This window comes from Ascaphus truei, chromosome 4, assembly GCF_040206685.1.
Source record: "Ascaphus truei isolate aAscTru1 chromosome 4, aAscTru1.hap1, whole genome shotgun sequence".
In the NCBI taxonomy this organism is placed as follows: Eukaryota; Metazoa; Chordata; class Amphibia; order Anura; family Ascaphidae; genus Ascaphus; species Ascaphus truei.
The window spans coordinates 303159682-303177050 of NC_134486.1; the positions used below are offsets into that span (position 1 = coordinate 303159682).

Genomic DNA, 17369 nt, shown 5'->3' on the forward strand with positions numbered 1-17369 from the left:
CTTTGCGGTCACGGCACTGAAGGGGTTACGTCTTGCTGTGCCAAAGACTGTTAACTGTGCTCTGAAGTCTTTAATAGTTTGCATAACCAAAGCTTTCTAGTGTGTATATAATGTGTTTACCAACAAAGACTGCTCTGTGCTCCAAGCTATTCTCTCTGCCTTTTTTTTTTTTTTAAATACTGGAGCTGAACCCCTTTAACTACAGCTCTGGGGATCCCTGGCTTCCTGTGATACTTGCCTCCTGAAGGGTGTCCCAGTATCTCTCTGCAGTTTTCTGTCGTTTTAAGCCCCCAATCACATGGATGATATCGCTGCTTCCTATTGGCCCGCAGACCTGGGAGCTTTGAAAATCCGCTATAGGATAATCACCCTGGAGTGGTTACTGGCACCTACTATGGAAGTAAGTGCCTCTAGTACCAGGGGGACCCCTGAACTGAAATAAATGGGGTTCGCTCCAGAGACCCCCTGCTTCAATCCTGCAACAACAAAAACGGCTTGGATAGTCTATTCTGATTTGAAGAGGCAATCTCCTATTATCAGATGTATTATTATTTCACACAGTGCAAAATAATAATGAAGAAAAAAAATTAGTTTACAACTAAAAATTAAAGTTTAGGGATACATAATGAGTGAGCTCCTTTCTGTAGAACCTGTGTGTTTTTATTTCATACTAATTATTTTGAGCACATCAACCAAACTTTCTGCATATGTACCCAATACATTTGACATAACTTGTAAATGACGATTCAGGAGAACGGACAGGAAAGGACAACCCGGGGGACCAAATGTGTAACGTTTTTTGATTAGTTCCCCAAAAGCTACTGTACTTATTAATGTTGAATGTTGTAATTATCATTATAGCAAGTCTAACTATATGTTTACCCGTCTTAAATGTGGACATGTGATCTGCAGCATTCTGTATTAACCTTTTAAGTGGGTGCAGTGCAGATCCAACCTGCTCTGACTGGGTTACCCCCACTGTACTCAAACTTGCATGTAGAACAGTTTACAATATCAGCTTGTCTATGCAGTAATCTGCCCTGTTCTTCTTTTCCTTCTCGTGCATGTACAGTACTTCTCGGCCTTCGGGTCCCCTTTGTCACTTCTATTTTCTTGTTTCTCGCAAAAGGTTAACCGTAGTCGTTTTTTTTTTTTAATTAAACCTGCAATACTACTTTCCAACTTTATTTTTTTTTATTTTTTAATAGTCACAGTGACTATTATCCAATACTACAGAACTATTTTTTTTTTTCCTAAAAACCATAAGATTTCAAAAGTTTTGCTGGCTTGAAAACAAAGTGAGCAGAATGTCTGTTCGTTTACAAGTAAATACTACTAATTACTCGTAGACTTGAGCAAACATGCAAAATATAGGGGCTTCTTTGTCTCGTTTCAGTCAGCAAATGCTTAAAGGATTTGGCGTTATGGGCTTATTCTACATCTGCCAAAGCAGCTGGTCAGGCCATTTTCGTCAGGAATTGGGGAATTTCGATTGGCTACTTTGACAGATATTGACTATCCCTCTTATATGTAGTTACGAAGTGGTTTCTTTGCAACGGTTTTATACTTTTTCGGTATCGGGATAGAGTTTGTATTTTTATTTTTTTTAAATAAAGCTGCCATGTTCAAAATTTATTGAAATTTAAAAATAGCAGGTTTTTGTCAACCAATAAAAGGTGTGACTCTCCTTATCTTGCAATAGTTCTGTGTCGTAATGGGGGCACAAGATTGTAATGTTAGTAACACATCCACATGTATTCTTTTACCATGCCTTTTTGGTACTAGATGGACAATTGAATATGCAGCGTGATTGCACAAGTTGTCTTGTCCCGATACTCATAATATATCCTGTAGTGTGTAGTGCTTTATATTCACTTTCTGGGTGTAAGAATGATCGCCTCCGATAGGAAAGGCTGCCTTTAAAAAAAATCCTAGATTATTGCATCTAAATAAAACCTTACCATCGATTTTTCAGCAAAATTATGGATTTTAAAGGCGTACACCTGCCAACTTTTCTTGAGCTATTTCAGCCGTTTGGTGCTTATCTTCATCAGATTTTCCTCTTTCATCATCCAGTCATAAACTTAATGCGCGGGATCACATTTAAAATAGGGATCTAATTCTCTATTGCTGACAGCAAATTCCTTAGTTATTTTCCACTTGGAAAGCAATCTTGCACAAAAGGCTGTTTAACATGTTGGCTCAATAACTTTAATAAGCCGCTTTAGTGTTAAGCCCACAATAATGTCAAGAAAAATGTAGGAAAGTAATTATATTGCATCTCCATCTCCATCTGTAATGTTAATATTGCGGGCATTATTAATCCCTGCAGTACAAAATAGGCTGGCAAAGCTGTGCAATGTTTTACTAGCCCCTCATTGCACTCCAGGGATTAGCAATTCCAGTTTTATAATTAAAGAAGAAAGTGTGTGTGTGTGTGTGTGTGTGTGTGTGTGTGTACACAGAGCACAAATAGATCAGTAGTGTAACTTTAATTTTCTCTCTTATATTGGAGAAAACTCATGTATTGTAATACTTCACTTTTAAAGCCTCAATCCCTCCCACCCAATGTTTTTATTTATAGGTATTGATTTTTAAGGGGATTGTCTTGTGACCCAGGGTGTTCTTATTTATCAAAAAACTCTTGTTTCTTCTAGTTCAAACACAAAACAAGATGGCTGTTAGTGACCTTTCTACTTTAAGGTTGCTACTAAGAACACATCAGTAGTGCTATATATATCTCAATAGGCAAGCAAGGCTTCCTTCATACTTTCATTTTAAAACCATTCTCAAGACTAGTCCTGATGTTGTTTGAAGTGGTATAGACATGTCATTTAAAGACAGCATAAACATACGTTTTGTCAAACTATTATGGTAGCACAACTAAAAACATACAAACTATTAAGTGACGTCCAGGTCACCATTACAGCCTTCAGGGTCCTTTTTAAGACTGAAGAGAAATGCAGACAAAAGTTTAGTCGGTACCTGACTGGTTTAACAGCTGTAGTGACCTTGAACACTGTGTGACCTTAATCTGTTTCATGGCCGTACATACTGTATTTGATAAAGTCCAGACACTAGAACTTGGTAAATACTCTCCTGTTGGTTGTGTTACAGAGAAATGTTTTCAAGCACTATATTTAAAAAACAAACAAAAAAAACTGCATAGACTAAATAGTATCTGCAAATAGTTCTTGGGAAAATTAAATTGTACAGTATTTTGTTCCAAAGAGAGCACAAGACCCAGATTTACGGGGCGGTGCTCCGTCATTGCACAACTGCTGACCTGATATTGCACTATTACTTATACAGTACTAAACTATCTGGGCCTTGAATGGATTTTAAATGTATAATTGTACTCCTAATTTTAGACTTCAGCATGGTCCTTTATTTTAGAGCGCTCTTCTGGACATGAAAGGCTTGTGTTTTTGAGGGTTGATGGAGATAATGTTACACGGATTTGTTTGTGAAAATGTCTGCACATTAAGTGCAGGTTGTAGTGAAGTGATGCAGTTCTGTATGCAGGGTGGCTTGTTCTAGATATCATACCTTATTTGATTTTTGTTTTTCTTTCCAGGTTAATGTTCGTGTGACCACCGTGGATGCTGAACTGGAATTTGCCATCCAACCCAACACTACGGGCAAACAACTTTTTGACCAGGTCAGTCTCATTGATTGTGCATGTCAGCAGAAACAACATTGAGAGTTCATCAGTGTTTGATCTCAACAGGCCATTCTTCCTAGCGAGAACAGCAAATACACACCAACATATTGAAGCAAACCTCTGACAAACGTTGTCACTTCATGTCTATTGTATCACTATTTTATTAACACATTTGTTAAGGAGAGCATATTACATAACAATGGTTGTGTAGTAATTTAGAGTCAAGTGAAGTATCCTATATCCTGTAACCCCATAACAATGTTGCTTCTTAAGTGAGTCATCAACATATTTGGAAACCTTCATAAAGCTCCATAAATTATAGCATTTCATATATGTTCAGTTAGTGTTCCATTTTTAACCGTCTGAAAAAAGATTTCCTTTGTGCATTTGCTTTTTCTTTTATCCGTGCTTAAAAGTGCAATCGCTGTTAGCTGGCCTATCTTTTTATAGTTCAAAGTTCTTGTCATATGGGTCCTGGAGAAGAAAAGATTTGTATGTAGGTTGCAATACCTTTTTTAGCAGGACATCAAAGGGGGTTCTTTATAGATGAAATTATAGTGTACAAGACTTTCTAAACCTCACACAATTTAAAAAAAAAATTAAACCTCCGATCTTTAGATGTCTATCGCAGCTTTCATTGTCATGTAAAATGAGCAATTGGCTATCGAGCTAATCATTAATGTAATGCCCATTGGACACTTGTGTAGAGTACTTGACAAGAGAAGATTTGGGCAGAAGAGGAGTTGACTGGGGTTAAAGAAGCGGCATGAGGGTCAGAGAGTAGGCGCTTAAATAGAGTAGTTGGTCTACCTGGATCTACTGCAGTGGTGAAAGTAGGCTGGTCCGGTCCGGAACGCAGTACCTGTAAAACAATAAGTGCCGGTACTGCGCTATGAATTGTCAGGAATTTTTTATCTAAAACAAACATGTCCTCTGTCTCTCTCTCCTTCAGTCTAATCTCCCTGTTGTCTTCCAGGTAAGTGAGGAGCGCTCGTTCGCGATTGGTATATAAGAAGAAAGAGAAGAAACCAATAATAGTATAGCAGTAGAAACAAAGTTCTATCTAATATATGCTGCAATGGTTTTCACTCACAATAGACTTCTTTTATAGTATAGCGTGTCAGAGATCCTTCTCTCTCTGACGGGAGCCCTTTGAGTGGGGTCTTCATTGGGGTGTAAGGTAAGTGTAATCCCCCTTCTGTTCTATGTTGTAAATCCTCATACAGTATGCCAATGGATGTGAAAAAGAGAGATACCGCAATAGTATAATACCGTAATAAAAATGTATTGCACAGATGAGCAAATGAATTAATACACTCACATTTCAAAAGATTAAAATATCATGGGAGAGGGCTGTTGAGGGTTGTATTCCGGTCTTCCCACCTCCTGTACACCTCATGCATCCGCATTCGTCACTTCCGGTGACGGCACTGATTCAAGGCGGAAGCGACTTCTCGGATGGAATCAGCACAGCAATGCCAGTCCCTTCACTCTCCAGTCCTCCCAGGATGCTGCGGTGTACAGCAGATGGGAAGACCAGAATACAACCCTCAACAGCCCTCTCCCATGAAATTTTAATCTTTTGAAATGTGAGTGTATTAATTAATTTGCTTATCTGTGCAATACACTTTTATTACGGTATTATACTATTGCGGTATCTCTCTTTTTCACATCCATTGGCATACTGTATGAGGATTTACAACATAGAACAGAAGGGGGATTACACTTACCTTACACCCCAACGAAGACCCCACTCAAAGGGCTCCCGTCAGAGAGAGAAGGATCTCTGACACGCTATACTATGAAAGAAGTCTATTGTGAGTGAAACCATTGCAGCATATATTAGATAGAACTTTGTTTCTACTGCTATACTATTATTGGTTTCTTCTCTTCTTATATACCAATCACGAACGAGCGCTCCTCCCTTACCTGGAAGACAAGAATACTACTACTGGGACAGCGAACAGTCCTATACAAGGGTGTAGAGCAGCTATTACTTCACTTTATATCACATTGTCACTTGGTTGAACGTGACAGGTTTACGTTCTGTAGCTTTGCTGGGGTATCCTTTTACAACTACAGACCCACTCTTTACGTTGGTCCTGTATACTGGGGGATAATTGTGTACTATGTGTGAAACGGGGGGAGAAGGGGGAATGCATATGAGCAGGGGATCTTCACGGAACGGGAGTGAGTGGAGGGTTATTGAGTAATAGGGGGAGGTGGGGGGAGGGGAGAAGATTTAAGAAACCGAATGGGGGAGAGAAAAACATGGGGAGATTGAGGTGGTTTGAAGGGGGGAGGGGGGGTTCTCGCAAGGCTTCTGACCCAGGGGGGAGGGTGGAAACTCCAGTTGTGGGCCCTGGGAAAGTGGTCGGCGGCTCTGAGACAGCCCACTCCCCACCCCCAATGTTTTAAATGCCTGGGCAAGAACCTGTAATAAATGAAGACCTGCTTTCACCACTGATCTGCTGACATGAGTGTCTTAGACCCATAACTGGATGTGAACGCTCTACATGTCAAGTCCTCTGGTCTTTGAGAGGTCATGTGGATGTGTGGAATAGCTCTTCAGAGCGACAAGCTTTCCTACCCTGGTTTGGCTATTTAGCTAGCGCACTGTTTCTCATGTCGTTTATTTGAGAACGCTCTACTAAACTCCCTTTTCATAGTCCTCTGTGCACGACATAACTACATATTGTACATGGCTAATGAACCAAAACAGCAGGAACAATAACAAGCAGAGTGCTCATTTGTTAGGAATCCCCGTGCACCAAATGTAATTGTTTCACAGCCCCATTTTCTTTGCTAACATTTTTTTTTTTTAATTATAGGCAGTAAATTGCCTTAATTTTACCTTGCACCAGCAGAAAAACCCCATCCATATAGCAGCTACAATACAGTACATTGTACTTTTGAATAAACAGAACCTGTGAATTTCTGTGTAACTGTAAACAAATATGTGTTTAATTTTGAAGCTGATAACCATGATATCTGGCAGTTCCTAAGAACTTGTTTGTTCATGGCGGAACATGGCAAGCTCCCACATGAACAGGAAGTACAGTCATCGTTCAGCTAAACAAACGACACTTATATTGTGCTGCACTAGTCAGTCCCAACTTAGAAAAATGAGAACGGTTGCACTCCCCTTGAAATGAATCCTCTGTTATTAAAGCAGCGATCACACCTGTGAACTTTTAACATTTTTAAATACATTTTTTGTTTTTTAAACCCGTTCCTTGCCGGAGGGTCTCTTTTTGAAGCTGATCGGAGATTCCCCTGGCATCGGGGAATCCCCTGGTTCAAAGATATTTGTAAGGGGGGGTGGGGGTGGGGGGGGCAGAGGGGGTTTGACACACAAACTACCAATGTGGTGGCAGACAATAGAAAGCACTTATGTCCTCTCTCGGTGGTGTCCGTTATTCTGTTGGCTGGTGGAGTGAGCCCTAACATGGGTGGCTATATTGTATCCCCAATTTGCCTGGGGGGCCCTCTGTTATGAGCAGCTATCCTCAGGATTTCTACTAATCCGCACGGCAGGGGGTGAAAAGCCAGGGCTACAATTGAATATCGCATTTCAAATGGGTTCAGCGTTCCATTGGCTGTATTGGTCCTGTAAAAACGCGGATTTGTTGTAGGTTGCGATGCCTACAGATCTAGAATAACACCGTAGGGGATCCCCTGCGGCTGCCTCTAGCTCTGCTCAGAGCCACAGCTCTTGAAGGTAAGCAAGAAATGGCGAGCACAAAGTAGAAACTCATAGGACAAATATCTTAAGTGATTTATAATACTGCGTGAGGAAAAAGCAGTAGTATTAACAAACACCCGTGTTTAGAGTTACACCCTGTGACTAGTCTCACTGATGGCTTCATCTCCACGCTGATATAGTGTTCCCAGGTCTGTCAGATGACGTCACAGCCACTCGGGACAGCTCCTTTGTTACAGCGCCGGCATTTCCCAGCCTAATAGAGATTTTACTCTTGAACCGCAGCAATATAAACACTTTTACAATATACTTGCCCTATATGAGCTTTCGTCCCACATCTCTAGTGGTGTGTGGTGCACTTTCCCATGTCTACGGTTGGGAAACCACTGACCCAGAGGCTGACCTCACGTGCTTCCACAGCAAAAGAATTACATTTGATACAGCATTTTCTGTAGAGACTCCTGTGCCAATGCCACTGGGGTCAATTGCACTGTAACGGCAAACACTCCCTCAAATACTGTATGAACTGCATTTAAATGTGCAGGGTCACTTAGCCACGTAACACCTTTTCAACCTTTGATCGCTCCTTTGCAGCTGGAGCCAAGCACAGTGCAGGGCAATGCTCCGTACTCCCCTCCTGGCTGGTAATACTGTTTCACAATTTAGATTATGTTTAATAGAGTTTCAAAGATAAGCCTAAAAGTGAAACTCTGAATAACATGTATCTCTATTAGAACCTGATTGCAGAACTATAATAGTACAAAGTCACTGTAATAAAAATGTACATTTGTGGCTACTTTTAAACTATATTTCCCAGAGGGGCGAATTTACTGTCGGTTATGTGACCACGAGGAGAGAAAAAGAACTAAAAGGCAGAAAATACAAATCGCATAACTTTTTAATAAAGTAGGAGTAATGAGCCCCTTAGACATGTTGTTTCCTGGTACACCTGTAAATCATTCAACTGGAGAATTCGGGGCTATGATTAGCACCTTAAAATGTTTCTTTATTGCTTTAAGAAATCTGCATTTTTATTTTCCACTGAAGGAAGGAGTATTTGCAGCTAGTGGATAATTAATGTACGCTGTTTAATTCATTTTTATTCTAACCACGTTCTGGGATTGGTCATTAACAAATGTGCCCCTTTGCTCTTGTTTCAGGTGGTTAAGACGGTGGGTCTACGTGAGGTGTGGTACTTTGGACTGCAGCATATGGACAACAAGGGATTCCCAACCTGGCTGAAACTTGATAAAAAGGTGAGCAATGTTCAGTCCAGAAGTCACTGCAGGATTCCTGGGACGGTTGTTGATCTAGTCACTGTGTAACTGTTTAACTTGTGCGAGCGTGGAATGTGTTTTTAGCACAGAGCTTTATCTAGGGCGTCTGGCACATAGGAAAGTCTGACTTCAAAATGATGCGATACACTCGCATTCCTCAAATGGAAAGGGAACATTGCTGCTGCCTGTATATCTATCCTCCGTAACACATGTGGCTCACTGCTCAGTTGTAATGCTACCTACCGTACTTCTGTAAACGTTGCTGGTAATCGTGTTTTTACATGCTGGGAAGAGCTGTCTTTCTTTTGGCATGTGGGTGATTTATATGTCACGTTACTTTACAATGTGCACTTCAGTTGGATTAGTTACCACCATATGATGGGGGAAGGAAATGGAATGAATCAAAGGATCCACTTTAACAAGTCAGGTTTTCAGGACAGGTGTCTTAATTAGTCCCTGCTTCAGAGGCTCAGTCTTTGACTGGGTTATTCTGAAAACCTGACCTGTTGGGGGGGGGGGTCTTGCATTCTGGGGAGGGTCTTGCATTCTGGGTTGACCACCCCTGACCAAAGAAGTTGCGCAGTAAGGAAGAGCAAAGGAGACAACTAAACCATGTTGTTCTAAGTGTACCTACGTTTGCATGTTACACCCCTAGTATAACTATCCAGGGATGTCTTCGCACACCTGCAATTGCTGGTCTTACAAAGACCTCTGCGGAATAAAGGTGACAAGGTGTAAAATACCCATTGCTAGTGATCACCTACACATTATAATCAGTATGGGAGGCAGGGCAGCACATTATTAAAACCCCAGTTTTAGTCGGTGATAACTTTGGATTAAAGGCCTTTAAAATATAAATGTCAGCATAGTTTGCACTCATTTTGCCTTGTGTGCATCAGCTTTCAGTTTTAGAAATTTGAGTAGTTTTTATGGCACCCGTACTGTAATTTAATGTAACGATTTCGGCATCTGTCTGCTCTTTTTATTTTCCTTTACCTGGCACCAAAAAAATGGCACCTGGGTGCTAGAAACCTCCCTAGCTCACAATGCACTCCTGGAACAAACAGAAAATGTTAAATCGTTTGCTGTTCCAACAATATGCAATATTGCCTTAGCACAGCTTGCCCTGAAATCAACATAACGTTGTCTCCATAGTATTTACATCTATAACAATACTGTCTGTACATGGAGCTTTTCAGGCAACAGTGTGTGCTTTGTAGGGCTTATTATCTATGCCCGGGTTACAGGGAGAGAATCGGACATGTTTGCTAGTGGTGCTGTGGCCCGTTACTAGCACCGCTCAGTAAACATGGCGCAACTGGCACTTGGAATTTGGACCAGTTATTTGGATAATTTTGAGTGCCAACAGGTGAAAAAGCAAACCTTGCTAAAATTAGCACTTTGATTTTAGGCCCAAAGCCACTAAAGGGTGCTACGCTTTAGCACACCTCTGCTCCCATTCAAATGCAGTGGAGTAAAAACGTCCAAAAGCTTAGTGCCTTTTTGCGGATCGGGGCTTAAATAAATATATATGTATTAATGTCCTGTTTCATCTGGTGGTCCCACACAGGTCTCCTCCCAGGAGGTCAAGAAGGAGAATCCTCTTCAGTTTAAGTTCCGCGCCAAATTCTTCCCCGAGGACGTGTCTGAGGAGCTAGTCCAGGACATCACGCAGAAGCTGTTCTTCCTGCAGGTCAAAGAGGGCATCCTAAGCGATGAAGTCTACTGCCCACCGGAGACTGCAGTCCTTCTTGGCTCATATGCTGTGCAGGCCAAGTTTGGGGACTACAATAGAGAGACACACAAGTCTGGATACCTGAACTCCGAGCGCCTCTTGCCACAGAGGTGAGTGCACAAAAGAGCAAACAACTGCTGCTACATGTCTTGATGCTAATGATCAATGAGCAGCAATGACACAGAAGCAGTATAGTCAAATTATCCCCAAGTTACATATGCTACAGCCAGTAGCTAGACTGATTCAAGTTTGTAAGCAGTTGTTGCAAAAGTGAGACAGTTATACTTTGGTCTGACTAAATATATCCCATTCATACTGTAGTTGCAATATTGGTGCAAAATGAGTTGTCAAAAAAATCCCTTCCCAAATACTAAAAGCAACATTTCCTGTGTTCTAGAACAAGAACGTTTTGACACATCACTTCCAAATATAACCTCAAACCTAATGACGTTTTCTTCTTTGTGCTTCTGTTCCTTGTTAGAGTTCTGGATCAGCACAAACTTTCCAGAGACCAGTGGGAAGAAAGGATTGAGGTCTGGCACTCTGAGCATCGGGGCATGCTGAAGTGAGTGCTCTGTGGTTTGTACAGTATGTGAAAGACCTTACACTTGTTTGCGTGTTTCCCTTACCACAAGAAACACTCTCCCAGGAACCATTTCACATTACTGGTATTTTTGCTGTTTAATCCATTCGACGGCATTTACTTTAGAGCTGCTCTTCTGCATCCAATGTGAATGTCTTTTATTTTTACTTTTGTTACTCAGCACTACTGTTTTTTGTTGCTATATATGAAGCTATAAAAATAGTTTACTCGTACAAGCATAACAACTCGCTGCAAGTACATCATCCGACAAGGGAACTGGTAGTGACCAACGGTTTTTAGCCCATTGACTTCCAAGTTGTGCAATGCATTAAAAGCAATGTGCTGCAGAGACCTCTGGCAGTGTATGACTTTGAACCTTTTGCCCGAGTCCCTATAAAAATGCCAATTAAGTTTCTGCTGTTCAGTTGTTTCATTGCAGTTAAAAAACAAAAATAGACATTTACATATCACATGCAAGATATACTTTATTGCTGCAGTGTTCCTTTGGTAAAAGCCAGTAAGTTTGGCAATAGAAAGAAAGTGAATAACAATGAATCGTTTACTCTTTAAAAGCCTCTGCAGCGTGCGCAGAGCTGCAGAATTTACAACCACAATGAAATCTGCCCCAAAGCCTTTACAATGGAATATTTAGTGGGAGGGAGATGTGGTGACTTGCGAAAAGACAGTGGCAGTGGGATCCGAATCCAGTTATTCAATTTCACAAAGTGTGCCCTTTTCTAGCGGGCTTCTCAAGCCCCTAAAACTAAAATCACACGTTTTCCAGACAAACAAGCTTATTTAGAATGCATTGATCCCTTGAACCACACGTTATGAGTTTTACTCACATACTTCTATTTCTTCTGGGACAGTATTCAATCTAATGTCCGTTTTTGCAAATGGTCCCCTGCAGCTGTTTTACTCGGCTCCTGTATGTTTCGGCAATCCTGGTTTTATTTTTCCATTACCAAACAGTGGCGAGATATTTCCAGACAGACAGGCATTCATCTCTGCAGGGCCAGGCCCAGGATGAAGCTGCTTGGGCTGGATGCTTCTGATACTTACCTACAACTGCAACAAGTGCCATGATTTCCACATGTTGCACTGAACAAAAGATCCCTTTATTGAGTGCCAAAATAACTAGAGCACTGTGACAAATGACCTCATGTTGCATCATTTTTGTGTGGTTGTGATTTGATTGAAGTTTTTAGTGTTGTGCAGAGATGGTGGTTTTTGGTGCCAGTTGTGATGTAAAATTCTTCTTTAATAAACTGTGAAAATGTATGCAATTTATTTTCATTTTTGTTGCACCGTAACAACTCGTTTTTGGGTTCCTATCATTACAGACGTTCGCTAAACTTATTCAGCATGAAGTAGAATATGTTTTGTATTTGGAGTCTCTATTATAAAGATTATGTGCATATTACACTGCACTTTGCAATGTCATTACGCGATCACTTAGATCAGGGGAGGCCACCAACAGGTCAGGTTTTCAGGATATCCCTGCTTCAGCACAGGTAACATAATCAGTGGCTCGGTCTTTGACTGATATCCTGAAAACCTGACCTGTTGGTGGCACTTGAGGACTGGAGTTTGCCACCTCTGACTTGGCTCATCTAAGTTACCCAGGGTTGCCCATGGCTTACATTGGTCTCCAACAGTGTCCCCCTCTTTAGATCTTATTTTACGTACTACGTGGCCATTGCTCGTAGTATGTGATGAATGCCTTATCAGTTGTACTGTAGTTATGCCATATCTCCTAACAGAGGGTTTTCCCATTGAGCGTGAATGTGAAATTCTATCAGTTTACCAATATATTCGTCACGAGTCGTATTTCTCTTTTCCTGAGGTAACAGTATCAGAGAACCAATTTGTCGCATACCCCACTGCCTCTCCAGTGCTTTAACCCCATGGACACTATATAATTAGTATACTCTGCACAGTACATATTGCAGTGTTGGCTTATTTCTGTCGTTTTTGCACGTCTTTCACGCAGGGAGGAGTCCATGCTGGAATATCTCAAGATTGCCCAAGACTTGGAAATGTATGGGATCAACTACTTTGACATTAAAAACAAGAAGGGGACTGACCTCTGGCTGGGAGTGGATTCACTGGGCTTAAATATTTACGAGCATGAGGACAAGTGAGTAAAGAAGCCTATTGTACCAGTGTGAGAACCTGTGAGTAATAATGTCAGGGTGTTCTGTCCGCATGGATCCTGGGATCTCAAACCTGAGAACAGCGTGGTTTGGCCCTGGAGATTATAAATGCCCCATCTCCTAGTGTACAGGAAGTTATCCCACAGTCGACTTTTAGTAGCTGGTTTCTGTAAAACATTTTGTTTTTAGGAATCTTCTATCTGAAAACTGTAGGGTACATATGTAGCACGTGACATTTGTTCTCCAGATAACACAACATATCACATTATAACAATCACAAGAGACCCCTCCATATTACACCAGAGGGAGAAATGAAGCCTGTTATGTCTGTATTCTGCTTTGAGGTTTCACACATTTTTTATATGACCCAAAGCTGCCCATTTTACCCATCAACTTAACCCTTGCCAGTGAGATTCCATGGCAGTGTTTACTTGCGTTTGTTACAAATCTACCACATATCTGGATTCCTATGCTCTATTTTCTACAATCTACATAGCCAAGACCTACAAATCCAGAAGTCCTGCATATCCTTGTTTTGGCTACATAAGGAGGCTTCATTACTTTCCCCTAAAGGGGGGGTGTTAGGGCCACGCACCCGTCACGCCCACTCCCTCCCCTGTCTTCCCCTGCAGCACACTGCAGACCAGGGAACTCTGTTGCACGCGCCGCCAGCCTGGCGTCCACGCATGCAGCGCAGACAACGGGGCCTTAGCCTTAGACTTGTGCATAACTGACGCTTTCATGATCTGACACTTGTCTGACCACATCCATGAGGAATATTCATGGTGGTCCAATGAATGTATGACAACCTCCAGCCGACGGGTTACAGGAGTCTTGAGGGGTGATGGGTTGCAGTAACTAGTTTCCTGGCTCTCTGTAAACCTAAAAATAGGATCAGTACCAGTCAAAGTGTGTGATTTAATCAGTCTACCAACTGCAAAATTGGGGCAGAATAACTACAACAGATTTATTTTTGGGAAAACAAGTAAATTAAGTCATGTAAAATGAACCAAGCAGTGTGATTGATGTACGGTAGTAATTAAGTGAAAGCTGCATAAGTATGTTCCGTTCAGTTAAATATATGTTCAGCACTCGCTCCATCTCTACCTATTTAGTAGGTACTGTACCTGTCAACCAGAAGTACCTACTGTATCGTACTTATTTCTGCCTGTGTGTGCGCGTGCTGATAAGTGCTCCACTGGCCTGCCTCATATTGGTTGAAGCTAGGAAACGTCAGCGTAGTACAACAGCGTGAAGATTGATCACTGATCAGCATGTTGTGGGTAAATACTCACCACGTGTATAGTATGTACTTTTTTTTATTTTTTATGTTTGCATGTAATACATTGCATTTGGGTTTGCATATATTGCATGCATGGGTTATGAAGCCTTCATAAGAGTTGCTGGCTTGCAAGCGCCTGTGTCCCACATTGACAGAGTAACTAAAGTGTACCCATTTTCGCATGCCCCTTGGTGGTGGTTCAGGCACAGTACCTTGCTAGGTGGGCTAGGGCCCAGATTCTTCAGTGCCCCTGAATCTGCCGTGTACAAGGTGTGGCATCCTCCCTCCTGCACTCAATGTCTGGAGAAACAGAAAGCAGAACATTGAGTAATTCTTTCACAAGCTGCCAACCTCACAGATTCCACCCCGTGGAGAAACAAGGAGTGTCTGTCAGGATCTTACGTAATAGAAACTGCCAATATTTTTTTTATTATTCATTACTGGAATGACTGGGTTCCCCTGGGGTGTCACTATGGAGACGCAAACAGGTTTTTCGTTCTGCTGCGCCAACCTGCAAAATACAGGAACAGGCAGACCAACCCCGGTGTAGCACAATGGCAATAAAAACAGCCCTAACTACACTGTCCCTGATCTCATCTTCATGGAGGAAACGCTTAGTCGCATGTGATGCCCGTTTGCAGTGTGTGATCATCTTTAACTCCTAAATTGTCGGAAATGCATTACAGAACAAAACATTTCTAATTTGAACTGTATGTGTCTATTAAGGGTGAACAATTTAACTGGGGTTCTGGTAAAAATAAAAACCTCAGAGGTATAACGCAGCAATAACTCATTTTATTGCAGCAATAAGTGAGGGTTGGATTTAAGGCCAAAATCAACAAATAAACAGGCAAATGGGTATGCATCACCTAATTACATATGCAAGAGCATTCGATTTAACAACCGTATCCTAAATGAGCTTGCAAATGAAGAATTAATAATAATAGCATGTTCTTGTATAGCGCTGCTAGTTTTATGCAGCGCTTCAGAGACATTTTACAGACACAGTCCCTGCCCCGTGGAGTTTGCAATCTATGCTTTTGGTGCCTGAGGCACAGAAAGATAAAGTGACATATATATACACACACACACACACACACTATCACTAGTGCTGACTGATTATGTATCCTGTACAAAGGGAAATATCCAGGCAGCTCAAAATAGTTCAGATATGAATGCTTGCGGTTTATTTTCCCAGAAAAGTTCCGCTCTCCGCTCTCTCGCTCTCTTTTCATTCCTATCATATGTTTCAAAGTAGTTTATTGGCTGTGTTCCCAGTTTCACCTGTAAACCAACTATTATTACATTGTCCTTCATTGCCATCCTGTATTCTGGCAGCAGTGGCATGTGCATTTGTTTAAAGCAGTCTTTCATTTTTGCAGATCCATCGATTTTTAAATGCACATGTGCAGTGGAATGTGGGCTAGTGCAGCTCTTGCGCAACTGCCTGGTGTGGCTTTGGCTACAATACTTGCATGATATATAACACAGTGACTTGCTGGTACAGTAAATCGAGATGGGCAAAAAAATTTACGGAATAAAAATGCACCACGGATTGGCCAGTTCTTCATCCACAGATCTGTCTCAAACAGATTCCCCCCCCCCCCCCCCCCCCACACACACCTCCTATTACTTAAAGCTGTGGCTAATAAAAAATAAATCGTGCCTTTTTTTTTTTTTTTTTTATCAATTCTGTACCATGAGAAAATACTATCTATCTATCTCTATATCCAACCACTCTGACATATTTTATGTATTGTTATGTTAACAAGTATTTTTGTTTCTATAGCAACCATTTACAAAGTCACATCCCGCCTCTTCCGAAACAGGCTCTGGCACACCCTTTTGTGAGCCCAATTCTAGTGACTGTCTGGTCACATGATCTTCCCCACAGAACTTTGCATCTTTGGTCCTCTTCTGTACTGACAGTGATTTAGTGAACCCCGGGCCGAATCTTCGCAGTTCGATCAGCAACTTGGCTAATTATAGTATGGCTTGTATTGGTGCCCATATTAAAGGGGGAGGGAAAACTCACTGCTTGGACTGCTGCTTTAAAATCCGCAAACAGAATCTGAATGCGGCAAATGAAAACTAAATGATTTCCCCCCACAAATTATTTTATTTTTAAACGCAGCTCTTCCCAATTCCCAGCAGCACACCCTCTCCCTTCCCTCACCAGAATGGGTGTGCGTTATTTAACCAAAGTGCTATTGAAACGATTGTTTTATGTGATCACACACGTGCGCGTTAATGGGGGTAATAATGTCTGATATTATTATGAAATTCCTATACCAAGTATACAAGGTAGATGCCATGTTTAAAATATACCTACATACATATCTCCGAGATCTGAAAAGCTCATGTACAACCTGTATTTATGAATAATACTTTATGGCTGTCACTACTTGTTAAAGATTCTAGATTTCTCTGGGACCGGTGTAGAGTTACTGATTGCTCTTCACTACAACGTCTAGTGGAAATGTGAATGTCTATAATGTATGTATTCACAGTCCGTTTCAATTTGGTGTGTGTGTGTGATATTTATCTCTGTTAGACTCTGACTACATCTCTGTTGTTCTCTTTAGATTGACCCCAAAGATTGGTTTCCCATGGAGTGAAATCAGGAATATCTCATTTAATGACAAAAAGTTCATCATCAAACCCATCGACAAGAAGGCACCTGTAAGTGGACTGGCAGCATAATGAATGCTCAGTAGCTTGCGTTACCAACACCGCACCCTCGTGTGTAGTGTTTGAGGAAAACAGACAAGCTAGAGAGGGGGCTTGTAGAAACTTGTATCTGAATGCGTGTTTCTGGATCTGTTTTATTAATGCATGACGTCTGCATAAACCTTCCAGGTGGCTTCAGGTCACAAGACTGGGTTAAACAATTTTTGATGTTGTGAAACAACTCCATTGGATTTTGAATGCTTACTAGTAATTCCATAAATTTGAACGTGATTGGAGGT

The 17369-nt window shown here is 41.3% G+C and overlaps 1 protein-coding gene across 1 annotated transcript in view; it reads left to right on the forward strand.

Moving 5' to 3' along the window:
- Positions 1–17369, forward strand: part of EZR (ezrin) — a 72251-nt gene that overhangs the window by 44926 nt on the left and 9956 nt on the right. Inside the window, exons 3-8 of the mRNA XM_075597762.1 lie at positions 3578–3661; positions 8528–8623; positions 10215–10489; positions 10861–10944; positions 12956–13102; positions 16986–17082. Of these exons, the coding sequence (XP_075453877.1) occupies positions 3578–3661; positions 8528–8623; positions 10215–10489; positions 10861–10944; positions 12956–13102; positions 16986–17082 (783 nt within the window). The remainder of the gene's footprint in view (positions 1–3577; positions 3662–8527; positions 8624–10214; positions 10490–10860; positions 10945–12955; positions 13103–16985; positions 17083–17369) is intronic.